General features: G+C 41.3%; 3 protein-coding genes across 6 annotated transcripts in view; 1 reads left to right on the plus strand and 2 right to left on the minus strand.

Moving 5' to 3' along the window:
* Positions 1-9,410, minus strand: part of cbl (Cbl proto-oncogene, E3 ubiquitin protein ligase) — a 34,292-nt gene extending 24,882 nt beyond the window's left edge. For both annotated transcript variants that reach the window (XM_012917153.5, XM_004543745.6), the window contains exons 1-2: positions 9,264-9,410; positions 4,381-4,628 (exon numbers count right to left, since the gene is read on the minus strand). In XM_012917153.5, the coding sequence (XP_012772607.1) occupies positions 4,381-4,628; positions 9,264-9,410 (395 nt within the window). The remainder of the gene's footprint in view (positions 1-4,380; positions 4,629-9,263) is intronic.
* Positions 9,411-10,211: 801 nt separating this feature from the next.
* On the plus strand, positions 10,212-14,593 carry drc12 (dynein regulatory complex subunit 12 homolog). The gene is made up of 6 exons (XM_012917154.5): positions 10,212-10,666; positions 10,741-10,809; positions 11,260-11,379; positions 11,606-11,698; positions 11,774-11,904; positions 14,039-14,593. The coding sequence occupies exons 1-6, from the start codon at positions 10,615-10,617 to the stop codon at positions 14,165-14,167; spliced, it is 594 nt and encodes a 197-aa protein (XP_012772608.1). The 5' UTR covers positions 10,212-10,614; the 3' UTR covers positions 14,168-14,593.
* A 2,391-nt stretch (positions 14,594-16,984) lies between these two features.
* grik4 (glutamate receptor, ionotropic, kainate 4) overlaps positions 16,985-25,270 on the minus strand; it is a 362,487-nt gene continuing 354,201 nt past the window's right edge. For all 3 annotated transcript variants that reach the window (XM_076873193.1, XM_004543748.3, XM_076873194.1), the window contains exons 18-21: positions 24,491-24,716; positions 23,502-23,630; positions 23,302-23,420; positions 16,985-21,532 (exon numbers count right to left, since the gene is read on the minus strand). In XM_076873193.1, coding sequence (XP_076729308.1) covers positions 21,143-21,532; positions 23,302-23,420; positions 23,502-23,630; positions 24,491-24,716 — 864 coding nt within the window. In that variant the 3' untranslated portion in view covers positions 16,985-21,142. The remainder of the gene's footprint in view (positions 21,533-23,301; positions 23,421-23,501; positions 23,631-24,490; positions 24,717-25,270) is intronic.

Raw genomic sequence — 25,270 nt, forward strand, 5'->3', positions numbered from 1 at the left:
GGCTGGATAAATAGAAGCCAAAAACTGCGGAGAAGTCTGCACGACATCGCATCACAGCATATCCACCCACTTTTCATTTGGGGCTCTTATAACACACTTGAGATCCTTCACTTTGATTTGAAAATAGACATAAAGCCCAATCATAGACCCTGAAGTCAATGGCTGACAAGCACTGATGTTGGCTGAAGTTAAAGTGGTGGAGATAACAAGTGTCAGTCGGTCTTGCATTTTCATTTTTCTATTTGAGGCCCATATTATCCTCATCTTCTGTTTAACCAAGTTTCTGTTTTATTAGTTTCCTAGCATCTCTCCGTCATTGGTCAATTCTATAGCATTTTTAAGTGGGCTGACACCCATTGGTTAGTGTCACTGCCACTGCCTTCTCCTTTGAGACAATGGCAGTCTTTGTGTGTAATGCCTGGCTACTGTCTGTGTGTCCATTTCCTCTCCTTCAAGCACGATTTTTTCCCCTTCTTTCTGCACAGTCTCTTGGTCCAATCAAGCAATGATAAAAACAAATTTCACAGAGAAATTGACACAATGTCTAAAAACAGCTTTATCGCCTCATGTCAAATACAGGAGTGGTTCACATAGACATTTCCTCTTCTCTCTGGTTGCTTTGGCATTTTTTTGCTTCTATGTCTGCAACATTACGGTCATGGCAGCTGAAAGAAAACAATCTTATTGAGGAACTGAGCAACTAGATGAGGATGTACATCTGACAACTGACTTGATAAAATGATTGCTTAATTTAAAAGAAAAAAAAAAAGAGACTATGTTCAAAGGAAACACCAGGTTACACCAATGTGTGAAGAAACATTAGAACCATGTATTTCTGATTTAGTTCTGCAAGTGATCAAGTGATCTAGCCTTGGAGGGAAATTTACTCCGATCAACTAAATTTCTACCAAATTTTAGCCACCTGTGTTCGTTTTTATTGCAATAATCAAAATCTGGTGGTACCGATGAGCCCACTTTTAAGCCATTTTTTTCTCGCTGTCATTCAAGCCATACAACAAATCCACTTCCTCGTTGCAGGCATATAAATAGTCGAAATCTTCACTTTCCTTTCACGTATGACTGTAGACTTTTCAGTGCGTTATTACAAAGAGCATGCACAGCAACACTGGAAAAGCAACTATCCACAGAGGGCTACTATGTGAGCCAATTTGCTGCACACTGACTCTGCTCTAGAGGTTTTTTTTTTTGGTTTTTTTTCACAGTGGTGAAGCATTACAGCTGTCCAAAGTAAACCACTAGTGGCTTCTTCAATGACATACATTTTTTGGCTTCTCTCTCTCTCTCTTTTTGACTGCACGTTTAATCTTATCACAAGTGCTTGGCAAAATTTTGTTTTTGCAAACTTTGAAACTTTCAGACTTTTATTTCTATTGTTATTATCATCTTTACTAAGATCAAGTGATAGTCACACTCCTTATTACTGTAACAAAGTTTACAGACTTTAGTAAAAAGTGCATACTAGTCTTAAATTATGAATGGTCGAATAAGTTTACTTGATTACTTGATCTTGAAATTAGAAAATTTATAATGCACAACACAAATAAAATTTTCCCGAGGTCAGACAATAGTAACATGGTTATAGTTACACTCCAGAAAACTCTGAAAATTAAGAAAATGCCAACAGCAAAGGAGGACTTAGCACACGGAGTATTACAAAACAAAACAAACAAAAAAAAAAAAAAACAAACAAGACGCTGCCACAGTAATGTCAGTCATCATCCCAAGATGAGCAATGAGCAAGGGTGGGTAGCCCTGATATCATGATTGCAGACTTGTCCGTAACAAGTTGTTACAAATTCTCATTTCTTGCATATAAAGACACGGTTCTGACTCTCACAATGACCAAAGTCTACAAAATGTAGTTAATATTCTATTGAGCATGACTTGAATCATCTGTTAAGTGTTTACTGAAGTTACAGAGAAAGGGAGTCGATGGCCAATTTTCCACAAACTTATACTACTGGAAGTCTTTGTGTAACTGGAAGAGCAACTCCCTGTTGGCCATTAATTAATTACTTTTTTTTATTTTATTTTTTTTTATTTTAAAAATGCAGGTTTACCACATTTGGGTGTTCACTTTTCAAAGCTGGAAGCTGCTTCCATCTTATACATACAGTCTGTGGATTAGCACCAATATAACAAATAAACTACTTTTGATCAACTTCACATATAAGCTTTACTTGGCAGAGATGAACCACCTTGAGATCCCACACTCAGTACAAATATCAGCTTAGTACTGGCTAATACTGGCATAAAGCCCTTTCCTCACTAACGTCAGTAAATTTTGTTGAAAACGAAGCTTTAAGTATTAAACAGTTATAATAAATGTTAGCCTAGCATTAGCAATTACCTGATAGCAACATTATGCTGTTTGTTATCATTGGTAGAAGGTAGCGGCTATGGCTAATAATAAAATGATGCTTGCAAATGTTATCAGTCCCACCCATCTGTAATGTTAATTAGACAGTGTTAATTTAACAGGATATCACAATTATATTTTCTTTAATGTCCTAGACTAATCCTAAGAAAAGTCTATCGGAAACTAGATAAAAGGTCGCGGTCAACCTTATCAGCTCTGATCAGCAAAGAAATATGGTGCCAGGTCATTCATTCATTCTTATATATGACAACTTAAAAACAGTGTTGTTTTGATGTTATTGTTTCTATGGTTCTAAACTTTATTTAGAAAACAATACCTCTTAATTTTTTGTCAATCCACCTCCGGTCTCTCAATCATCCACATACCACTACAACAAAAGATTCCTACTGTCAAAATGCTAAAGGTCATCTTGCAGAAATATAGTAGCCTACAGTTGAAACTTGGATATCGCACTTATTATTTACAAATGTCTTGATGTACAAGTAGATGTACTGTGTCAGGATCCTACATGTTTATTACTACTGATAGCGCCGCCTGTCTTACTGCTGGGATCCACTTTTGTGCCCTATAGAAAACCTGTTTATTCAGTTTGGCGGCTTAAACAAATGACTGTGTTTTCTTCACGCTGCAGGGAACCTTCAGGGTTTTTCGATTGGAGTTGGAATTGCCAAGGAGGTGCCTTTATGTGTTGAAGATAATGGAGAACTATGAATAGTTTTGCCCTATGTGTGGGTAGAACTTGTGCTGTCTTCCTTTGACTAAACTAACACATGCATTCTGTAATGTGCATTGTGAAAAAACAAATGATGCCTGGGAAACTTGGCCATGGTTAGTTTCCCAGTTGACATCTGAAGAACATGTGTGCTCAGGCAAAACTACTACCTGTAAGTACGATGTACTTGGTATCATAGTGGGTATTATGTCCTTTGACTATGGTCTCAGTTCACCCATTTTCAAATAACTTAGGGTCCAAAATCTACTGAAGATGGCAGTCTGTCATAAAGGTTTCCTTGACAACACAAAAAAAAACTGCTGCAAGTCATCTTGCCTACTACCAGTGAGAAAAGATATTCTGGACAAAGTCCTTGCAGGCACAAAATCTGACGGCAGTTCATGTCATTTGGAGTGATCTGCTGTAAAAGGAAAAAGTATTCAAATCACAACAAAGTCCAACAGCATTCACCCACAGCATACATGAAACTAAAAGGGCATCTGTAAATATATACAAAGAAGATCAGCTTCTTCCAGTATAGTCTGCACCTCAAGAAAGGCTGCCAGTTACCACTAACCTCACTTTATACTGAGGTTTTTTTGTTTTTTGTAAAAAACAAACAAACAAACAAACAAAAACACAACAACAACAAAAACAAAACCCAAATGGAATGTCTTTTCAATAATCTGAGTCTCTCCAAACAAAGCCATGACATCTACTTATTTTCGGGACAGACTATACACTTCACTCTGTTTCTAGATAGAGAAAAAAACTTCAAGAAAGACAAAAGAAAGAGACAAGCGGGAGGCACCATGTGACTTTTCAAAAAAGTAAAATAAACTACATGGCGAAACTATGCTCGAGTAGATGGCAGAGATATGAAGGCACAAAAACAAAGCAGCATGCAGGCAGGCAGCTGTAGATTAAGCGCCATTTTGACCACAAACGCTCACATGCTCAAACCACAACACATCTTTCCTCTTGTTTTGATGCTTCTTGAGCTACAGCCAGCCTTGGGGCTGGGGGTGGGAGCAATTGTTCACGCTGTACCTGCATTGTCAGAATTATTCACAATGAACTGCTGCATTAAGAAGGTTTCACACCTTGAAATTCCCGTTTCAGATGTGTTTCATTGAAGACAATGAACACAGCAGCTCAGCAAGGTTGAGAAAAGCATTTGAACTTGAGAAGGCAAATAATTTATAACATAGACACTGATACGATTAAGATGGGCATCTATTCCATGTATTTCATCCAGTTTTCTCACCTTGGTTGTGAATTCTCCTCATACATGCGTTCCTTGCCCTCCTTGAACAAGCTAATGGTCTGCTTGGTCTTCTTTGTCAGGTTCTCCATGAAGACCCGGAAATACTCATTGTCACCCAAAGTCTCCATTTTGCCCTCGTAACGAGACAAAATGGTGCGCAGGTGCTGGTAGGTGTCTGGCAGCAGGTCCAGGATGTAGGGAGGGCTGTTCTTCAGAGCCAGTTTGGGGTTTTGGCATAGCCGCACCACCTGCAGAAAGGGAGGATGTGAGGGGGAGGGCAAGATACGGTTAGAAAGAATACATAAGATAAAACTCAAGCTAAAAGATGTGGTAGAAAGTGAGTGATGAAAGAGCAGTTAAAGGGACAGAGAAACAGAAAGATAATCTGCACAATCCATTCCATGTGTCACTATGCATTTTCACTCTCTACATCACTAAGGTAGTATTTATATCATATAGAGAATTTCACATAAATTAGCTTCTTCTTGCATTAGAGCACTTATCTTTAGTGCAAAGTAGTGTCTGTGAGCCTAGACAGGAGACGTGCAGAACAGAAAAAGCCAATAAAGTTAAAAAGACAAAGAAAGTGTTCCCTAAACATTTTGTGAAGTTAAGAGTAGTCAGAGTGATGCAAGTCTGTATATTATGCAATCGAAAATATAGACAGAGTAGCAAAGTTTAAATACCTTGTGACATCTTAAGTTAGTTTACTTATCACCGTACTATCAGAATGAACTAGATGGCAAACCTACATTAATTATGTAGCTAGTCGCCTGCATTTTTTATTCATTTACTACAGCTACGCAGCATTTCATGTGAAAATATACATTTTTAAACACAACAGACACAGTTGGATGGTGATTTACACTCCCAAGTGTTTATCCAAATTGTGTCACAGGGGGCTGAAGTCTAGCTAACACAACAGGCGGGGGATACCCTAGACAGGTAGCCAGTCCATAACATGTCTAACTCAACGAGAGACAGCAGTTTCTACCATTTAATCCAAAACTAAAGCCAATTTATAATCATCAGCCAACTTAACCTTTGTGTCTTTGAACTGTGAGATAAAATTGCACCAACCAGAATAAAACCCATACAATTATGCAGGCTCAGTGAGAGAGTGCAAAGAGCTAACGAGCAGATTTAAACTTTTATGAAGCAATAGCGTTCTGCACCTGCTGCTTCAAAATATGCTAAAAGGGCCTGTGATGTGTCACATGTGGCTTTGACTTCTGACTGAACATTAAGTAGAAAATGCATACATATTGTGCATTGTGATTCAACTTTAAGAAAAAGAGATTTAGCTGGTGTAGCGCATAGTCCTAACCCTACAGTAGCTCTCCTTTTTAAGATATTACATTTTGTAAACAAGAATTCCTGCACCCTTCCCATCCCCTTTTGACTAGCATGTTTTAAGCATGTAGTCCCTCTATGTTCCACTTCTTGAGCATGTTTACAGAAGCTGTTAATGAGTTTACACTTCCCCATTTTAATTTGCACATCCTATGCTACTTCTGCCTTACAGACTCAAATTCTCTCTACTTAACATTTGGACATGATTGCCTTGCAAATTTGAAAAACCTCAAGTGAGCAACTTCGAGAACACAAATGCAAACAAAAGCCAAATTTTTTTTGACAAACACGAGTGTCTATCTACGAACACCGACTCACCCGAACCGTGAACGTGACAATCATCTGTCACATGGGTTTATAAAACATGTTAACCATGACTGGAACCAAGTTTATGACAACGTTGAAGACATTCAGGAGAGCGCATTAACATGTTTCATCCTCAAAAATGTGCAACAAATCTAACTGCAGTGTTGCACTTCGCCGGGTCAATTCATGAATCATTACGAAACACACAGCCAAACATTTTGGGTGTCATGTCCCGATTCCAGCCCAAGCTTTTATACATCTGTGTAGCCAGGCTGTCAGCTTCAGTTACTGAACAACTGTATGTCAAAAACAGGACGTGGCTTATTCTTTGCAGACCAGGCCAAATTATTGTCCACTGATCATGTGAAAATGTACGAAAGAGATATGGCAGGAACAGCATTACAAGAATGTCGTTATGAACTTCCTTGCTTCCTCCATTTAAAAGGCATCAGTGTGGCATTGTGGAAGTAATGAGACTTCAAAGAGCTCAAACACTTTGTTTATTAATCATCATCAATGGAAAAACTTTTTAAGTGTATTACAATTGTTAATGTAGTTTTATTTTTAGGCATATGAATCTATGCTGTATAGACTACATTGTTTTACCGTGCAACATATTCCACTATCATGATTCAAAAATTAAACTATACAAATATTAATGCATAATAAGTAAAAATAAAAACACCTTGATGATTTGGCTGATAAAAATGATTGAGTCTACCAAACTGAGCCGTGACTGTTGGAGAACTTAAAAAAAAAAAAAGAGCCAATATTACCAACAATGTGTCCCAATTCCATTAACCTTCTCCAGGCCTCCAAGCGCTTAGTGCTAACACTTGTGCCCAACCCTCAGCCAAACATAATCCATGCATGCGCTGGTACAAGGTCACAACTGCTGAATGCTCTATGTCAGCATGTGTTAAAGCTTCTGACTTGAAGTAAAATGTTGATCCCCTCCGAGCTAAATTACATTCCACTGATCTTTCTGTCTCTCTCTCGCTCTCAGGTGATTCTACACCTGGTGTGATTATGTAGATTTTTCCACATGAACTTCAAGGTATTTTACAGGTTGAAGACAAGTTGGAGCTGGTTGAATTTTGGGGGATTTTAGCTGCAAACAGCCATTTTAAGTGCTTTCTCACACTTTAGTGAGACAATGTCCCCTAAACGTTTTCAATGTTGAAAGAGTAATAATGATTCCTCACAGCAGGAGAAGGTAATGTGGTATTATGATCAGTGTCTATACACTAAATAGAGTCAATCCATGTTGTAGGCCAAGCAGCAATCATCGTCTTGATACACTTGTTTAGTCCCAAAAAGGCATGAAAAAGAATGAAGACGAAGAACGAGCTGTGTAAATGTTAAGTACCTTTCAACTATACACCTCCACACCGCGAACAATGTCTTGTACGCATAAAACTGATTAAAATAAAAAAATAAATAAATAAATGACTGTCTTAGATTATGATGTGAAATTCAGGGCTTGATATTGGCCAAAACTTAAAATCTTACTAAACGCATTTCCGTAGCTAATACTTCTGATTTTAGTTTAGAGTATTACTTTACCTAATTAGCCAAAAGGATGTGGCAGTGCAACAACAGAGACAAGAACAGGATCTGATGTTAAACTTGTTTTAACATCAGATCCTGTTAATACAGGAAAGCTAAATTAAGAATACTGACTTTACACATTGACACATGCCCCAACTGTAAAACCACGGCCTGATTAGCAATTTGCCTATAAATAAATTGACAATCATTTTCTTTATCCGCCAGAGAAAAAAACAAAACAAAAAACAACCATATCTTCATCATGAAAAAATAAAGTGATTTGAGCTCTTCGTCGCACTATCACTGAGCATTCAGGCAGCACAAAATTGATGTGACAACAGATAAAAATTAGCCACTGCAACAGATACAGATCTTGAAGAACAGGTACAGCAAGTAACAGAGGATCAAAATTTAACTTAGTTCTACGTGGGAGGTGTTTTCAAGGAGAAACTGCGTTATAGTTCTGCAGGTCTTGGTCAGTGGTATCTGTTGGTTTGTGGGTTCACTTTAGATAATACTAAATATACTTCTGCTGCTATTTTACGCAGTCCCATGGAGTAAAATCACTTTGGCACGTGAGGTATAGCTTCTTTTTTTTTTTTTTTTTTAAAGGTAAGATATTCCTTTATCTGGCTGTTTTTCTTCCAGTCAATCAGTTTCTAAAAAAAAAAAAACATTAACATGGCAAAATAATCCCTTCTGTAAACTGCAAGAGCCAGACTGATAGGTGGCAGGTAGTTTAATGTGTGGCAGATCAGAGGCCTCCCTCTTCTTTGGTCTGTATTAGACAAGCTTTCTACAGAAGTGTTGAACATTCACAGAAAACAAGGTGATAATAAAGATCAACGTTTCATTGCCACTTGTGTTCTTGTCTGTGCTAATTGAGGCTCGACTAAGCAAAACACACTTAAATGTGCTAGTAGTTTTGCAAAGGCATCATAGTTTATAATGCGTCGCGTTGGAAGTTGAGAAACAAAAAAGCCGTGTGTGAATCTCACAGGAAACTGGGGGTCAAACTGTTGCAGGCTTTTTTCCGAGAAGTAAAGCAGTGAGATGACTCTCCCCTGGTAAAGACCATAGCTGGACACGTAAAATGCGTACTTTTCTTGTTCTCTAAACAATTTGTTACAATTTTCAAGGGTTGACAGACAGCTGACTATAGATTTTTCATAAACGAGCTACAGGAGACACCGTTGCAGTGCTGGGAGCCCTTGTATTTCAATTTCCTGTCACAAAGTCGTTAGATTCAGCTCTTATGTGACATATTTAAAGAATACTAACCTCCCTGTTAGAGCTAAAGATTGTGATATACCTTAAAATATTTAGCCGTGGTCAAACAATGTAACGCTATGCACCGCGGTTTCACAACTAAAGAGTAGTTACCCGAAAGTGTTAACAACCCTGCCAAGTAATAAACTAAGCCTTCCTATGCCAGTTAATATTAAGCTGCTACGAAAGTGGCGTGCCACATGACGAACAAAACAAGAGTTCAGGTTATCTGTGAGCTAAAGTTAGCTAACCATATCCTGTACCAGCCTGTTAGCTAACTTAGCAACAACAGACCTTCAGCAGGCGAAGATTAGCTAGCTTATCGCAAGTTAGCTACGGTTAGCTAGCAGTCGCTCTAGCCATCCGACGCGTAAGCAAACGCTAACGGCTTAACGTTGACAAACCTTGTCCATTAGTTTCCAGCATTTCTCCACCGTCTTTTTGTCCACGGCCCCGGGCTGGTGATGGGAGTGGAGGTGGTGATGGTGTGGCTGGAAGGCATCCTTCATCATTCCGATGATCCCCCCGCCTTTCTTCAGGTTCCCAGCCATGTTCGGGCTCGGCTAGGGTCGGCCACAGCGGCAGACAGGCGAGGTGAGGCAGGGCAGGGGGTCAGGGGGACCGAACCGCCGCCTGGAGTTGGTTGGACCGGGCGATGGTGATCCCGTACCCCCTGTGAGGACAGCGCCCGAGCGGCGAATCCGAGCCAGGGTCCGACGGGGGTAAAATGAGGGAGGAAGAGATGACTATTGGATAAAGGCTCCCATCAGTAAATATAACATGATTATTTGGTAGATAAATGTCCAGATTGTGGATAAAACAAGCCCAACGGTCACTCACACCCTGCACAAGTCCCCCTCTGTGCCGCAGCTAGCAGGCTGCGTTGCTCAGCGTCTCCCTCTCTCTCTGCAGGGACCCACGCAGGCTAATTAACGGAGCACCAGACCTGGCTCCTCTCGCCCTCAGCTGGAGGACAATGGCAACGGTTTCTTCGCAGGACTCGAGCGTGTCCTCGCCTCCGTCCAAGCCGCGATGTCGTTCCTCTCTTTTGTCAGCAGCAGCTCTTTTCGGCTGTGCCGTGTCTTCAGGGGAAGTTCAGAGGCTGTGTGACACTGTCAGCACTCGTTTGCGAGCTGCGAGCCTGACGACACAAAGCGCTCAGCGACGACCGAGGAGAGGAAGTTGAACTTAAAGCTGCGAAAGCCTCACGGTCATAGACGGGAACTAGGGTGAATAAATAATTATGGGATTTAAACATTGCCCAGCATTTTCTGTTTCCCCCCTCTGACGTGTATGTGCGGCCCTTTCCTTTCCTGTACGTCCTCTTCCGTTAACCCCCACCCTCTCGTCTCTCTCCCCGCTGCCCAAACCCTAAACTCCCCGCCTTCTTTTTAAAGCGCGTTCTCGATAAATGAATGTAACCGAGCACGCGCGTCTGCCTGTAGAGCATTCATAAAATCTCAGTGAGATGCTGAGTGCATCTCTGAGTTCTCCCGGCTCGGGCCTCGGTAACCCCTAGCAACAAAAGACGCTTTCACATATACTGAAGGCAGCTGGCGCTGTGCGCGTTCCCCAGTCATGTGTGACTGGCTGTTGTAAAAGTCACTCAACTATCAATTAAACCGGACACTTTGTTTTATGGCTGCTCACTCAGCAACCAGTGCACAGCAACAGAGTCTCACCACCATACAGTAAGCGTAGGCCCTCTGTGAGCCTGTGCGTGTCCGTGGGTTGAACAGGCAGCCTTAAGCAAGCATGTCCCCGAAGAAGAAGACAAAGAAGACCGCAGAGAAAAGTCCAGAAAAATGTAATCGAGATTCTTTTTTTTCTTTCGTGACTGCAGATCTTCTATTTCTTACACATATTTCTGTGTTGTTACAGGTCAAAATGACGTGGAAGAAAAGCATAGGCACAGTATTCTGGATATAGCCATTCTGCAGGATCACATAGGTGAGCCTTGAGGTTTTATTCCTTTATAAATAATAAAAACAGATTGTATGATTATTACATAAAGGGTCAAACTGAAAATGACTTAGCAGATCCATTCCTTGTCATGTCTGTTCCCTTTTAAATCGCTGATCTCCCATGTTATTGGGTTGTATATAGATTTTAAGTGAGTTATTAAGAGATCAGTCTTTTGGCCCATAAAAGGATAGAAAATACTAAAAAAAAAAAAAAACATGTTTTAAAACGTCTAAAAGCAATACAAGTGGAAATGAAAGCCCACATGTTAAAACTTGACTGCATATTTGGGCATGTTTAATGGATAATTTAGTTTGCATCAATACAAGTTTTGATAAGAAAGTAATTTCCACTTTTGCTTATGAAAACAAAAAACAAAGAAAGCTCCCTCTGGTTTGTACGTTCAATGCCTGCATGTGTTTGTGTGACTTCCTGCAGCCTTACAGTGTGAGGCTTTAAGAAGGGTCCAGTCAGACAGAGCTGACCTGAGGAGACGTGTAAGAGACATGGAACAGAAGCTGCAGCGCGAGAGACAAGACCACAGGGACATCTACTGGGGTGGGTACAGATGGGGCACGAATCCAAAATTAGTCTGTCTTTTAATAACCTGATCAAAGTGCGGATCCCTTTGGGAGTGAGGACAAGGGGTGTGTTTGCCGAGGTTAGGGTAATTTTTGAGGAACAAAAAATCTAATTAGCCGGGCGCTTAAGCTGATTGCTGTATTAGCTTTTCAAAGTGAATCAGCAATGAAGTCTGAAATAGCTGACGCAAATGTCATTCTAGACCTCAGTCGCCAGTACAAAACCATGCAGACCGAACTGACCAACAAGGTGAAGAAACTGGAACAGGAAGTCAGCCAACTGAAGGAAGACCTTGGTATGGTCTATCTATATTTAAAGTATAATCAAACAAATGGATCCACATAAGAGTTTACTCTCTGTATTTGTATAGCCCTATCCCAGGAGGAACTGAGTAAAGAGAAAAGTGAGCGTAAGCAAGTGGAGCAGGAGAAGGATGCCATCATAGCAGACCTTCGACAAAAGCTGGACAACATGGAGTCAGACTATGAGAAGATCCTTCATGTGAGTTTCAACACAAGGCAGTTCAAGCACACACTGTGGCAACAATACGCATTTGAAAGCCTACACGTATACGAAAATACCCATTTGAGGTAACCTTTTGCACAATGTGGGGCAGCTTTGTCTTGTATGTGCAGTTAGGCCAACCCTCAGAGAACTTGATCTCAGAGTTAGTTCCGCCAAAGTCATGGGAAGGTACTAGCACTTCTTCTTGTTGGTCAGACCTGCAGCTTATGTGTGACTCTTGAAAGAGCAGTGTGATGACACCAGTTTCTTGAAAGTCAAGCTCCTGAATGTATGATTGCTTTGAGCTGATAATTCAGTCTAAAATGACAAACTAAGCAAACGCTAATAGAGCTGTCATGGATGTTTTATATGAGTTAAGTGACTTAAAAATGATTCATATGATATTATGATGATGCTGATGAAAACTGTTGCAGTTTATGTCTAATAATCGTAGGTCAGAAATACTAAAAAACTAGATGGAGTGTACAGTATAGATGTGGTTTAATTCTTCCCCCATAAAATGACATTTGCCGACTTCCCCTGTATCCTCAAGTTTTGACACCTTAGTACGTATCAATAAAGATGTCCTTTTATGACCATTAGAGTAGTTTTTTTTTTCCAAGTGTAGCTGCACAGGCAGAGAATGTCCTCACTAACTTCTGATGCAAAGTGAGTAATTTTCTTCTATAAGCAGGCCTGAAATATGGTGCTTAGTTCAGAAAACTTACTACGCCATTACAAACTTTGCAGCTTTACGGAACTATCAATGCACATAACACCAGAAATTATGCAATCAACATGACCGAGAAACTGCTGTAAAAAAGAAGCCACAAATAGTACTGTAGAAAAGTATTCGCCCTCTTCCTGATTTCTTATTTTTTTGCATATTTGTGACATTTACATGCCATTTGAGACACTCTTCTTCGCAGAATTATTTTCATTCATCTATATTGGAGGGTTTATAAGTATGAGTAGTATGCGGTCCTGAAGCTGCAAAGCTGCCCAAAACCATCACACCACAAAACCAAGTTTGATTGTTGATATGATGTTCGTTTTATGAAATGCTGTGTTAGTTTTATGCCAGATGTAATAGGGAACCTCCAAAAAGTTCAGCTTTTGTCTCGTCAATCCACAGAAAATGTTCAAAAAGCCCTTGGGGTTCATCAAGATGTCGCTTGGCAAATGTGATATGAGCGCCTCCTTTTTCAGCAGTGGTTTTTCTTCTTGAACTCACCCATGGATGCCATTTTTGCCCAATCTGTTTTTATTGTTGAATCACGAATTCTGACCATAACTGAGGCAAGTGAGGCCTGCGGTTTTTTCGATGTTGTTCTGGGTTCTTCTGTGACCTCCTGGATGAGTCATCAACGTGCTTTTTTTGGTAGGCCTGCCACTCCTGGGAAGGTACAACCCTGTTCCAAGTTTTCTCGATAAAGTTTTTTTTTCCATAAAGTCCTAAAGCCTTATAATGGATTTGTAACCCTTTCTAGACTGATAGATGTCAATCACTTTGTTTCTCAGTTGTTTTCTGTCAATCGTGGCATGATGTGTTGCCTTTTAGCCTGCTACATTTTGTCAGACAGGTTCTTGTTACTTGATTCAACAGCTATGTCAGCAATTTAAACTGGGTGTGGTAGGTGAAACTGAACTCAGCTTTTTGTTTGGGTTATCTCCATCTAATATTAGAGTTTGTGTTATGACCCAAAACATTTAAGTGAGACAAATATGAAGAAAAAAAAAACTCCACTTCCTGGGAGTTTTTTCCATTAAGATGTAATGGATGAGGATGGGGTCATTGTTGACCTTTTCGCTAGCGCCCGAGTCCGACTGGCTGGCTACAGACAGTGCATGCAAATTTTCAGCGCTCAGATCTTCAAAGGTAAGTGGTCAAGCTTAGAGCCCTGTTCGAGGGCTCAGCCTCTGATCGCAGAGATAGGATTTTAATATGTAATTAACATTATTCCTCTCTTCCCAAGTATGACACAGAATCTAATTAAACCTCCTTCAGTGCACCCTTACAACTCATCAGTGATAAAGGTGGTTAAGAAGGGAGGGAAATCAGGTTGGACAAGTCGGTGACTTGAAGGGAAAATCTTAGCTTGCATTTTAATGCTGCCCATGTTTTCTGCAGGAGACTCTCGACAGCCTGAGTTCCCAGCTGTCTGCGACTCGACAGGGTTGGGAAGACGAAAGCGCAACTCTTCATCAAAAGTACAAGGAGCTGCTCTCTGAATTTGGCCTAAATGCCCTGGATCTTTAAAATACAGGAGTCTGACATATACAGTAAGAACAGCAGTGAGATGTGTTTGTTTAATGCTGTAGCTACAGCACTGACTCTGTTTGATCTGCTAGAGTGCTGTGTATGGCTCACCTGTAACTGTATGGATGTTAATGTATATTTTAGAATAGGAAATAGATCACCATGTAGTGGCATGTAGCGCCCACTAGATGTAGCAAATGACTGCTTGTGGTCAGAAAGATGGTGGCCACTGACACTCAGTTGCTATTAGAGCATTACAGTGTGTATACTGTATTTTATATGAATATTAGTAGTACAGTAAGTATTTTGTTGTTTATATAGAAGAGCGCAAAATCCAAAAAAGCTGCATAAAACATTTGGGGGTTACAATAAAGTGGTGAAAATGAATAAAGCTGTTGGTGAAAAAACTGTAACTATTGTGATTTCACAACAAGTATGCATGCTAGCAGAGATGGCAGTGTAGATAGAGTTCTCTGTGGCAGCCTTTGAGAGGCCAAATATGGTAAAAGACAACGAGGGAGACGTGAAACAAATGCACGATGTAAAGAAAACCACAACTAATGCTCAGTATCAAGCAGATTAATACTAAGCAATAACAAGAGAAAGGCACGGGGGGAAAAAAATTAATCATGCAGGAAATATGATTCAGCTGCCCCGCATCAATAAAACCTGACTTTCCCTGCAGGGAGCGAGATAAACACATTTTATTTTCAAGGCTGTCACTTGTGCATCTTTTTTCGTGGCCCAGTGCATTTTTTTAGTCTCTCATCTGTGGGGTAATGAATCATTTACTCAGGGATTAAGATAATTCTGTGCTCTGACGGCCAATTAACGCAGGAACTCAAGAGGCCTTTATCAGAAAACCAATATTTCCTCCTCAAACCACCAGGAGCTGTTGCCCGTTTCAGTTTGTTTAGGGCTTAATGGGGTCGACTGCAGTAGTTAAAATGAGAACGGCATAGTGCACCTGTTAGTGGAGGTGCAGAAAAATAACGATTGGCACATTGTGCCTTATCTTCCCATAGTGGAAATGTTATGAGCCCTGCAGCAGTCAGTGATGGAAGATGTATTAGCAAGCACGGATAAGTCAAATACAGTTTAAGCATCAAAAAGAAAAAAATATTTGTATTACATAGAATACTGTGCAAAAGTCTTGAGCTACCCCCATATTTTTGGCATTTTCCTTCCTAGGAGTCAGATTTTTATTAAAAGTGGTCTTGAGCAATATTTCTCCAGGCTTTCTGAAGGTCCTTAGAGTTTTTCTTTGGACTTTAGCTGCTTTTTCACTAATTTTTAATCCAGTCCATTTTCAGCAGACTGTTGTTTTGTTTGTAAAGCCACTTAAGACTGAGCCATGAATCATTTAATCACAAAATTTGTTCCCATTTCTTCAAATTGCTGAAAAGATGCTAAAGATACTAAAGTTTGACAGGGATAAAATAGTATTTTATTAGCCAATAAGTTGATCCCTAAAGAGCTATTAGCTGAAAACACTGCATATGTCTGCATGTGTAGTGTGTCCTTAAAAACTGGAGAAATGGTGGCCCTTCAGTAGATCCATCTGTTGTTTGCTAAAGCCTCATCAGAAACAGTCTCAGTGGAAGGGTGGCTGTCAAGTAGTCATTTTTAAAGAAGGGAAAGAGGGAGATGAGTCTGAGGTATGGAATGAAAATCAGAGGCAACAGGTCTTTATAGAGAGATGAGTCCAAATTTGAAACTGTTGGTAGAACAGTGAATGTCTACAGCCATCTGTGAAACACGCAGGAGTCATGGATTGGGGCTGAATTTCAGCCAGTGGTGTTGGGAATCTTGTCATGTATGAAGGGAGAGAAGTACTTTCACATTTTGACCATCTGGAAAGCATCTGATTAGAAGTAGCTTCACTTTTCGGCATGAGAATGATCCTAAACGCACTGCCAATGCAGTAAAAGCATACCTGGACAGAAACACACAAAATGGAACACTATCAGTGATGGATTGGCCTCCCCAGAAGCAGTGTGGGATCATACTGACAGAGGAACAAAAGGCAGCCAACATCCAATTTAGAGCTTTGTATGGCCAATACATGGCCAATATTTAGACCAATGTACTTCATCCATCCATCCATCCATCCATCCATCCATCCATCTATCTATCTGTCTCATTAGCCCATTAATAGGTGTATCTTTTCCCTGTGGGTTTACCTTTCTCTACACATTCTCTAGCAGGCAGAACAAACGTACCATTTTTGTCCTCCGTGAACACGATTAATGAACAAATTCTAATTTGAACTCTGGCATCGGAGCATTCGCCCAAAGACAAACGATGCTGTGCAAATGATGGAGCCATTACAGAAATGGACTGATATTTATCTTTGTCATTGAAACCTTCATCCAGGGTCAGCAAAGACCAGCAATCTGGCCAAAACAAATGACTTTTGTAACTCGCTATTAGAAAAAATCTAAATCCAGCCTGGTTTTTGTTATTAAGTACCCACGTGACGGATTTCTGTAAGAACAGGATTCTACTTTCATTTTTCTGGTGGGTATGTGACAAAGAGCGCTGTCGGCTACGCTTCCACTGGAATTTGACTTGGCTGTGTACCACCTTTGTCAAGTATGCGGGTAACAATACAGCAAAATGTCAAGGCTGTGATTTCCTGTGTTGCCAAGAGCATGAGAGAAATCACATAGGACAACAAAAAAAAAACCCCCACAAAACGCACGCTCTCTCTAACCCACCCACCCACTCGCACACAAATAGGTGATCAGTGCCTCCTCTTCTGTGAGGCATCGATCAAGGCAGGAGTGAAAAGTGAGGGAACAAACACAAAGGAAATGAAGCTCCATTTTATTTCTCTGAAAGACAAACAATGTCAAGATGTTTTGGTCAATATGTTCAACAACTGTCAGCGAACAAAAGGCTGTATAACAGCCCTGACAGCGTCTCACCTTATAGAGAATTTCTGCACTCTGAATACCTTTTCTTTGAGCATACAACAACAAGAAGCCTTCTGCAAATAATTGCAATCACTTAATTGCAAATAATAAAATCAGCAGGAAAGCGCTTACTAAAAAATGTGTAGCAGTGCCTTGTCTTGAATACTGTTATGAATACTGCCACCCCTGGAAAATCTGGTGTCTGTTAGGAAAAAGCAATTGTTTGACAGAGGGATGCAATATTAGCAGGAATAAAATGAATAGATTCAATAATTACCATTTTAAAAAGGCAGTAAAGTCATACTAAATGCAACAGTATAGACAATATATATATATTTTAAATAATCTCAATATCCCTAAATGTTATAGACAGGTTCCCCCCCCAAAAAAGAAGCAAAAAACAAACATGGAACAAGCTATTCTTCCAAGTGTATGTGGATGTTAGCTGTTAGGGTGACTACACGGTACACTGTAATTCCTTAATCCTTGCACGACAGCAATCAACTACAAGGAAACTGGTATTGCTATGTGCTACAGCTGGGTGAGCTCGAGGAGTGAAGTAGATTGTTCACCCACCTCTGCAGGCACTCAATGCTCATCATGTGCTCCATAAATCCAACAGCAGCTAGGCAGAGGGTGGGTAGAGATGCGCTTAATTCATGAACCTGGAGCACCAGGGGTAAAAAGGAAAAGCACGAGCACGATAAAATAAAGTTGACACAGCTGTGACATACAGGTGGCGGTGAGTGTTTAGTGTGTCACGCTTTTAATGCATGTGTGCGCGTGCTGTGGGTGGTGACAAACTGAAAAGAAAACTTGTCATCTCTAACGCTGCAATGGGAAGATTGTGAGGCAGGCACTCGAGGAGGAGAGGAGAGGAGAGGGAGATGCAGTCTGAATTCAAGTATAAATCAGACCAAGGGTGTTGTGTGGCGTTCAATCACTGTCCCGAGGAGACGGAAATATCCACTGAAAAATCACAGTGATAGATGGGCTACGAGTGAGTGGACGCTTATACAGCACATGAGCGAGCTGTTAAACTCATTAGCCTCTGTTAGACTGCCTACCCACACAAATTCTCAGCTGTTCAAAGGATTCACAAGTGAGCAGACGTTAATTCAGTTATGGGGGAGAAACGAGATGTGGGTGCATCAGATCCTTCTGGTTCACTCGATAGTTGTTCTGTGTACTCATCCAGAAACCCATACGTCCCTGATGCTTCTCTGCATGCGTATATGTCACAACAAAGCAGCTGCGTGCTCTGCATATTTCTCCCGGTTGTATAATGCCCCCCTCCTCACCTAAAACAAACCCCCAAAAAACAAAACAAAAAAAAAAGAAAGCGCACTCAGAAGCTATTTAGCATGACATATCTAAACAGCCCAGAAGGTCAAATACATCACAGCAGAAAAAAAACAAAGGAGACAAAGCCAGCAATCCCAGAGAATTGAGGTTGTTTTAAGAAATGTATTTATAATGGAATAAAAATGTCAACATAAGAAAAATAAAGCATATAAAACATAGCAGCCAAACCGAGCCGTCTCTCAGTGGTCTCCCAGAGAAGGTCGCCCAGTGTTTCTGTGGGATTTGTTTTAATTCTTACTCTACTGCTCTTCGTGCCTTCAAGGTAATTGGCAATCTCATTCCAACTACGCTTGATTTAGCACCCCCTGTAAATGTTTTGAGTGTTTAAGAAGTTAGCACTGAGAGCAGCGAGAGCCTTCAAACTCTCATGAGTTTCTTAGGGACATTCAGCAAATGGATAGAAATACCTTTCATTAAAAAAAAACAATGAATTGTGGCTCTTCTTTCTTTGCCATCTGCTTGGCAATTTGATTTAAACCTGTTATTATATATGGAGCTACAGAAAGTGTACATTAACTGTTTGTGAGGATCCTGGGAATGACTCTGCATGGTGTGTGTCTGTGTGCGTTTAAATGTTTCCATTAAATCACTGCACACACCTAAGTGCGCATCTCTCTGTCCTATGAACATAATGAACACCAAATGAGTTTACTGCTGCAATAATAAAACACACATTACCGGGCACCTCCATGATTATATCGATGATTATACTGTAAATACACACAATTCTGTGGGTCGATAACACAGCAGCTCCTTACTGGAGGATTAGATGTACTGTATTTGAAGATGTGCAGAGTTTGTTGCCATGAATATGAAATGTTCATTTAAACGACAGAGTGATCAAAATATGTTGTGTTCTACTACAGGATGATAAATGATAATATGCATGAATTTCCAAGCATGAAAACCTGCAGATGAAAAAGGATGGAGGCAGAAAGCTTTCGTGGCTAATAAAAGAACAAGAGACGCTGCAGCGGTACCTTCAAGCTGTGTCGTGTTGGCAGCCTGGTTTTGAGGGATGGTGATTGACAGAATCTGATGGGCAGATTTAAAATGATGGGCACATCAAAGATAAGCAAGAAGCGGAGCAGACAGCTGGATGACCGTTGATTCTCGCTGTGAAACGGTCGGGCTATCGTACAGAAACACCTTCAAACCAGCCGGTACAGCAGGAAAATAAGCCATATGTCTCTGTAATGCGAGCAGAAAGTGAGGCGATTTTAAGACTCGTGCTGCTGGTGGTGGATTCTCACTTCTTCAAGTTATGGCTGACGCAAAGCAAATCAAGGTAACTGACTTTAATCATTTCAAATACTTTGGTAGTGGGGAAAGGAAAAATAAGTGTGTTTCAGCTCCTCCTGCATCACTTTGCATTAAATATCCGCCACGTTTTAGCCTGGTTAATGTATTCTAAGTTTGGTTTGGGGTTTTTTGCAAAAAATTATAGTATCAAAATGTCAGAGTGCACCCAGGCTGTCTCCTACGAGCAGTGTGTAAAATATCACTTTCAATAAAAGTTTAACTGCGCTGACATTTAAAACAAGCCAAGCCAACTGCTGATATAAAAATCCCTTCACTCTACCGAGGACTTTGTTTTTGGTTGGTTCTAATATATGCTGGGTTTGATACACATACTGAATATGTAAGCTGGAAAAAAAAAGAAAAAAAATGATGTCTTATAACTTACGATGGATATATTTGTAAGCAAGAGAGCATAAAGGGGACTGGTGCAAGGACAATAAATGGGTCAGACACGGAGGACAGATGGAGGAGAAAGTAATGTCAGTGCACAGAAGAGGGATGATATAAGAGGATGTCTCTGTGCATGTACATTTGTGTGCGTAGACATCATGTTTTTAAGCAGGTATTCAAAAGAGAAAATCCTTCTTTAAGTTGACTTGACTACCCTAGAACCACTTCAGGATGACTCATTCAGTGAGCACTGGCCAACACCTCTGGACATGCATCACTGTCTTTCAGAGATCCCAACAATTAAAACATTTTTTAATAGAATATCACTACTATAAAAGGAGTCTTTGTGTCCGCATGTCTGTCCTTTTGTTTTCTATGTTCACATGAGTTTGCCGTCTTCTCAAGGCTGTGGTGCTTTCTTCAGCCATAAGATGATGCTTGTGGTTTTTGGCACTTTCAAAACAAAAAAACGTGAAGGTTGACCTTGCCTTAATCTGTCCATCTCTGCAGCTCTTCAGAGGCAATATACGTTCCTAGAGTAAATTGTCAGATAAAAAAAGGACCTTGTTTAAAGTTTTTTTTTTTTAACAATAGAATAACAATATTCAGTACTGATAATCCAACAGAGGACAGAAATAATTTAAAAAGGAAAGAAAAGAAACAGCACAATGATAAATGACTGGAAATACTGCATAGTACAAATGCCCCGTAGCTGTTTTTGTCTGTCCTGTTTTACACGGTACAGAGGGCCACCAGGGACAGAACACAACGAGACAGACTCATCAGTTTTTCCTATGACCAAGGAAAAAGTTCGCCCAAGGAGAGATTCCAAAAACTCACTGCTGGCGGTCGCCTCAGGGGTAAAAGAAAGTCCACAGCATTGTCCTGTCCTTTAAGGATAAACTCTGGATGGCAGAATTAAAATGCCACATGATCTTTGATCCCTGGAAAGAAGAGAGGTGGCTGCTGGGAAAGGCAGTCCTGCTGGAATTGTGGGGCGTTATTCAGGTTCACTGCTATTTGTGGTCTTGTCCCATTCTATGCTCTCCTCACTGTGAGTGGGAGATGGGAGGGCCCCTGGGCCCCCTGTGGGGCGCATCCTCAGTCCTTGGAAGCGTCTGCACTCGGGACAAATGCGGATGTGGCTGCACCCCCTCGCGACCAGGGCAGCCTCCTGCGCCAGTCTGTGGGAAAGGGGTTCAGGCAGTCCCGTGCCCCCGCACAGTTTTCCGTTGCTGAGGCTGACAGCGGCAGCTCGCGCCCGACGTTCCTCCAGAGGTAAGGGCCGTGGCCGCAGCATCGACGCCGCCCGGCGGCGCCTCGCCTGCAGGCTGTCGCGACACAGAACGATCCCCTGGAGCTCCCGCAGCATCTCCTCGCACACTGACTGCTGCAAGCACACACACGGGAAGAAAACAAAGATAGGGCAGAGGGGAATAAGAGAGGGAGAGAAAGAGAGAGAGGCCAGACAACTCACTGACTATGGGCTCGATCAGGACAGACGGAGTGACATCAAAGACACACAACAGATACATTTCAGGGTTATGTTCATAATAGGGAAATTGCATGGGCGACAGAGAATAGGGTGATGTAGACTGAGCGGCCAGCAGTGAAATCAGCGACACATATAATACACACGGGCTTGTTAAATTTACTTTTCACATCCACAAGTGTAGCACACGCATTTCATCGCCGGCACTGGTGATCAAGTGATCCGCTGGGTGTAACACAAGGATATAAACTCAAATAATCGCAATCACAGACGTGACACCGCAGCTCAAGCACAAGACGGAAAAGAAACTCATCACCAATCCACATAAGCTGCACACGAACACTGTACAGATGCACACAGGCGTAAATCCAGATGCACAAATATGAACGATACATGTATAGACCCGCACACACAAACACACACAGGGTTCACAATTTAGAGTGAGACATCAATCTGTACTGCTCCAAAAGAAGAAATCACATGAGTGGGTTTTTGACTTTCTGAATGTTTATTGAGTTAAAATCACAGCGCCAAATAGTATTCAAGTATCTGTTAAAGAAATCACATCGGAGGTAATGATATCACTGCATGCACATTTTTCTCTGATTCTTCAAGTCATCTTTTGTGGTTGACAGCAGTCCTCCCTCATGAATATCACAGGAGAGCCCCTTCCACTAGCACTAAACTCATCTGTCTATTGTGAATAAAAAATAAATAAATAAAATCCTCCAAACAGCAGAACATCTGGATGCTGAGGACACTCAGGTTGCTTGCTAGTTCTCTCTCCAGATGAAGCTACATTGAAATCATATTTTCATACTGGATTACAATACCACACACTTTCAGCATAATTTTCAAAAGCACTTTCAACTTTCGCCAGTAAAAAAATGCATCTAAATTCCTTCCTTCCTAAAAATAATTAGAAAAAAATATTTTTAAAGTTGCTGTTTAAGAGGTTGTAATAATGCAGGTCTGTCTTCAGCCTCAGAGGACAGCTAATGTGCTGATGCAGTTTGAAATATTTGCATTATTGGCTGGTGATTTTGCTTCTGTATCAGCAACTTTCAAATCATAGCGTGGCACTTTTAAGTGTTTCAGGTGTCATTTATCATTGTTTTGTCCCCTGTTACTTTGAATAACCAACATTGTGTGACCGAGCTGTAGCGACTCTTGGTCCTGACATTTCCAAAAAGCAGTCTTTTTCTTTTTGCTTCCAAAACAAATCTGACACCCTTGCTTGAAGTCCATTCTTAGCGCAAAGTTCTAGTTGACTGCCACGACTAATCCTCTACTGTCCATATTTCAACTTTTGATGGTGAGAAGGACATGTAGTTTTTGACAATCGTGGACACAACAGCGAGTGTGTTTTAAATAAGGTCACTAGATTAAGGCTGAGATAAAGATTTGCAGCACCCTGTAAATATAACTAAAACAAGATCTTTTTTTTTACTGTACAGTTTGATTATTCTGTGTAATATATATATGGTACGAATGGATGCTTCTCTGCTATGAATACAAAAAACACACGAGGTATTACTTTGGTTTGTGCTCATAACTTCCTGTCAAAGCTGCGCACTGTGGAAAAGCCTAGCAGCTCCGCGAGGGGGAAGGTGCCAGGGAGGGGAGAGGGAGACAAAGCAGATGCAGGTTAGATAGCCCTCTCTCACCTCATTTCCTGGTGCGTGCCTTAACATCCAGACAAACTCCAGCACTGCCATGAAGATTGCCACCAGCAGGCCACACACCAGCACCACAAAGATGCCACCGATGTTCTCCATCCCTAGACCTGGAGAGATGCCGGGATTGGGCGGGATAAGTGTTTTCTGGCATCATCAACCAAGATGTGGATTTAACTGCAGAGACAAACCTTTAGCACGGTGGTCCTCCTCTTTTGGACACTTGCCGCCATCCCACCACTTCCTCTTCAGGATCTCCAAACGATTGTCCTCTTGCAGTTTGAGGATGGCTAGGTCGAACTCGTCACGGTACACTGACCCTGAAGGGAAGAGAAAAGTAAATGAGGGACACGGTACAAACGAAGAGTGACATTTCCTTGACTTCTTCTTCTTCCTTCTCCTCTGGTATGCCATGGCAAATGTGAGAGCGCGTCGCTTCACCACGCTTCGCCCGAACCAACAAAACGAAGATTTCAAACCTGAGATTAAGGAGCTTACAATGATCTTCCAATGTTTTACGGTCACGGCGCCATCATCCACTAAAAAGACGGCTTATCTATCCTTTAAACATCAAAGGAATGGAAATTAATCTGTTTACTTTAAGGTGTGTTTGACTCAATCTGAGATCAAAGTGTAAGTAAACCCTGTGTTTATACTCTTGGAGCAGCGAGCGTCGCGCAGAAACTGTTTCACATTTCACAGGAACAATATCTCAAATTCCCTCGCTCTTGTCCTCACTTTTCCCATCACAGCATGGCAACAGCTGCTCTATTAAAATCTAGCATTAAAGCTCTCTTAGTTTCTCCCTTTTTGCATCATTTTGCCCCATGATAGCAGCTAGTGGTTTGGCTTTGCTGAGGCTTTACTTTTTTATTCAACTCTCCAATGTGACGTTTATGGTGTATCCTCCAACTAATGCCTCTGCTCTTCATTCCCCTTCTTAGCTTCACTAAGAAGGGGAATGAATTATACAGCACATTTAAGCGAAACCATCAGCTCTCTCCTCCGTTGACTTCGTTTTACACTAACTGCCTTGCCCCCGCATTACTCCGGCAAACTAGCTTCTGTCTCTCTGCGGCTTGTATCAGATGTTTCAACTACTTGACCAAGTTTCTCCTTCTTTTGCTTATCCGTCACTTTCAAGTGTCCTCCAATTTTCAACACTTTGTCCTCCACTCACCCAGCGGCATGCCGATACCATAGCCCTTAGTGTCCAACAGTCCTCCAATCTGAGTCAGGTTGCAGTTCCTCTGGCGGTAGTACTCATTCATCGTGCTCTCCAGCAAGTAGGCGTAGTTAGAGTTGAGGACACGGGCAATCCCCTCCTCTGTGCTCTTCACAAACACGCTGGGCTGCTTTGATTGCATGAAGTTCCACATGCGCTGGTACGTCTGGTAGCGGGAGTTCTGCACAGGCGTGAAAGAGCAGATAAGATCAGAAGAAACAGGCACAGAGAGTGAGAGACAGTTAACAAAGCATCTCCTCTTCTGGTTTGGTTTGGTTTGCTTTTTTTTGGACTGATGGAGTGTTACATCAGAGCGCCCCCCCCCCCCCCTTTTTTTTTTCTATTAGCGCACCTCTTTCCCATTTGAGAAACTTCCGAACAGAAACTTCACTTAACACCTCCACCTGTCTTTTACTTTCTCTCAGCCTGTCTTTCCTGAGTTATTTAAGGTCCAGTGGACTTGAAAGCGCCAAGGAATACAAGGCTAATATCTCTCTTCCCTTCGCCCAATATCATCCTTCACTGTCTCTCTCCCCTCTAACACCCTCTTTTTCTCCTGCTCAGTGTCTTTCTCTTTTTCTCGCTGAGGTCAAATCTCAAAAGATGAAAGAGGATAGCGTGGGACCTGGACAGTGCCCCATCTCCCCGAGGAGAAGGATATTGAATGGTTGTGGCAAAAAAGAGACAGGAAACAGATAAAACCTGTGGTTAGAGGAGGAAGACATAAAGGACAGG

The sequence above is a fragment of the Maylandia zebra genome, linkage group LG14 (genome assembly GCF_041146795.1).
Source record: "Maylandia zebra isolate NMK-2024a linkage group LG14, Mzebra_GT3a, whole genome shotgun sequence".
NCBI classification, from domain to species: domain Eukaryota; kingdom Metazoa; phylum Chordata; class Actinopteri; order Cichliformes; family Cichlidae; genus Maylandia; species Maylandia zebra.

Coding starts and splice junctions, on each gene's coding strand:
- drc12 (XM_012917154.5), top strand. CDS start 10,615: ATGTCCCCGAAGAAGAAGACAAAGAAGACCGCAGAGAAAAGTCCAGAA. Junction 10,810..11,259: donor CATTCTGCAGGATCACATAG/GTGAGCCTTGAG, acceptor GACTTCCTGCAG/CCTTACAGTGTGAGGCTTTA. Junction 11,905..14,038: donor ACTATGAGAAGATCCTTCAT/GTGAGTTTCAAC, acceptor TGTTTTCTGCAG/GAGACTCTCGACAGCCTGAG.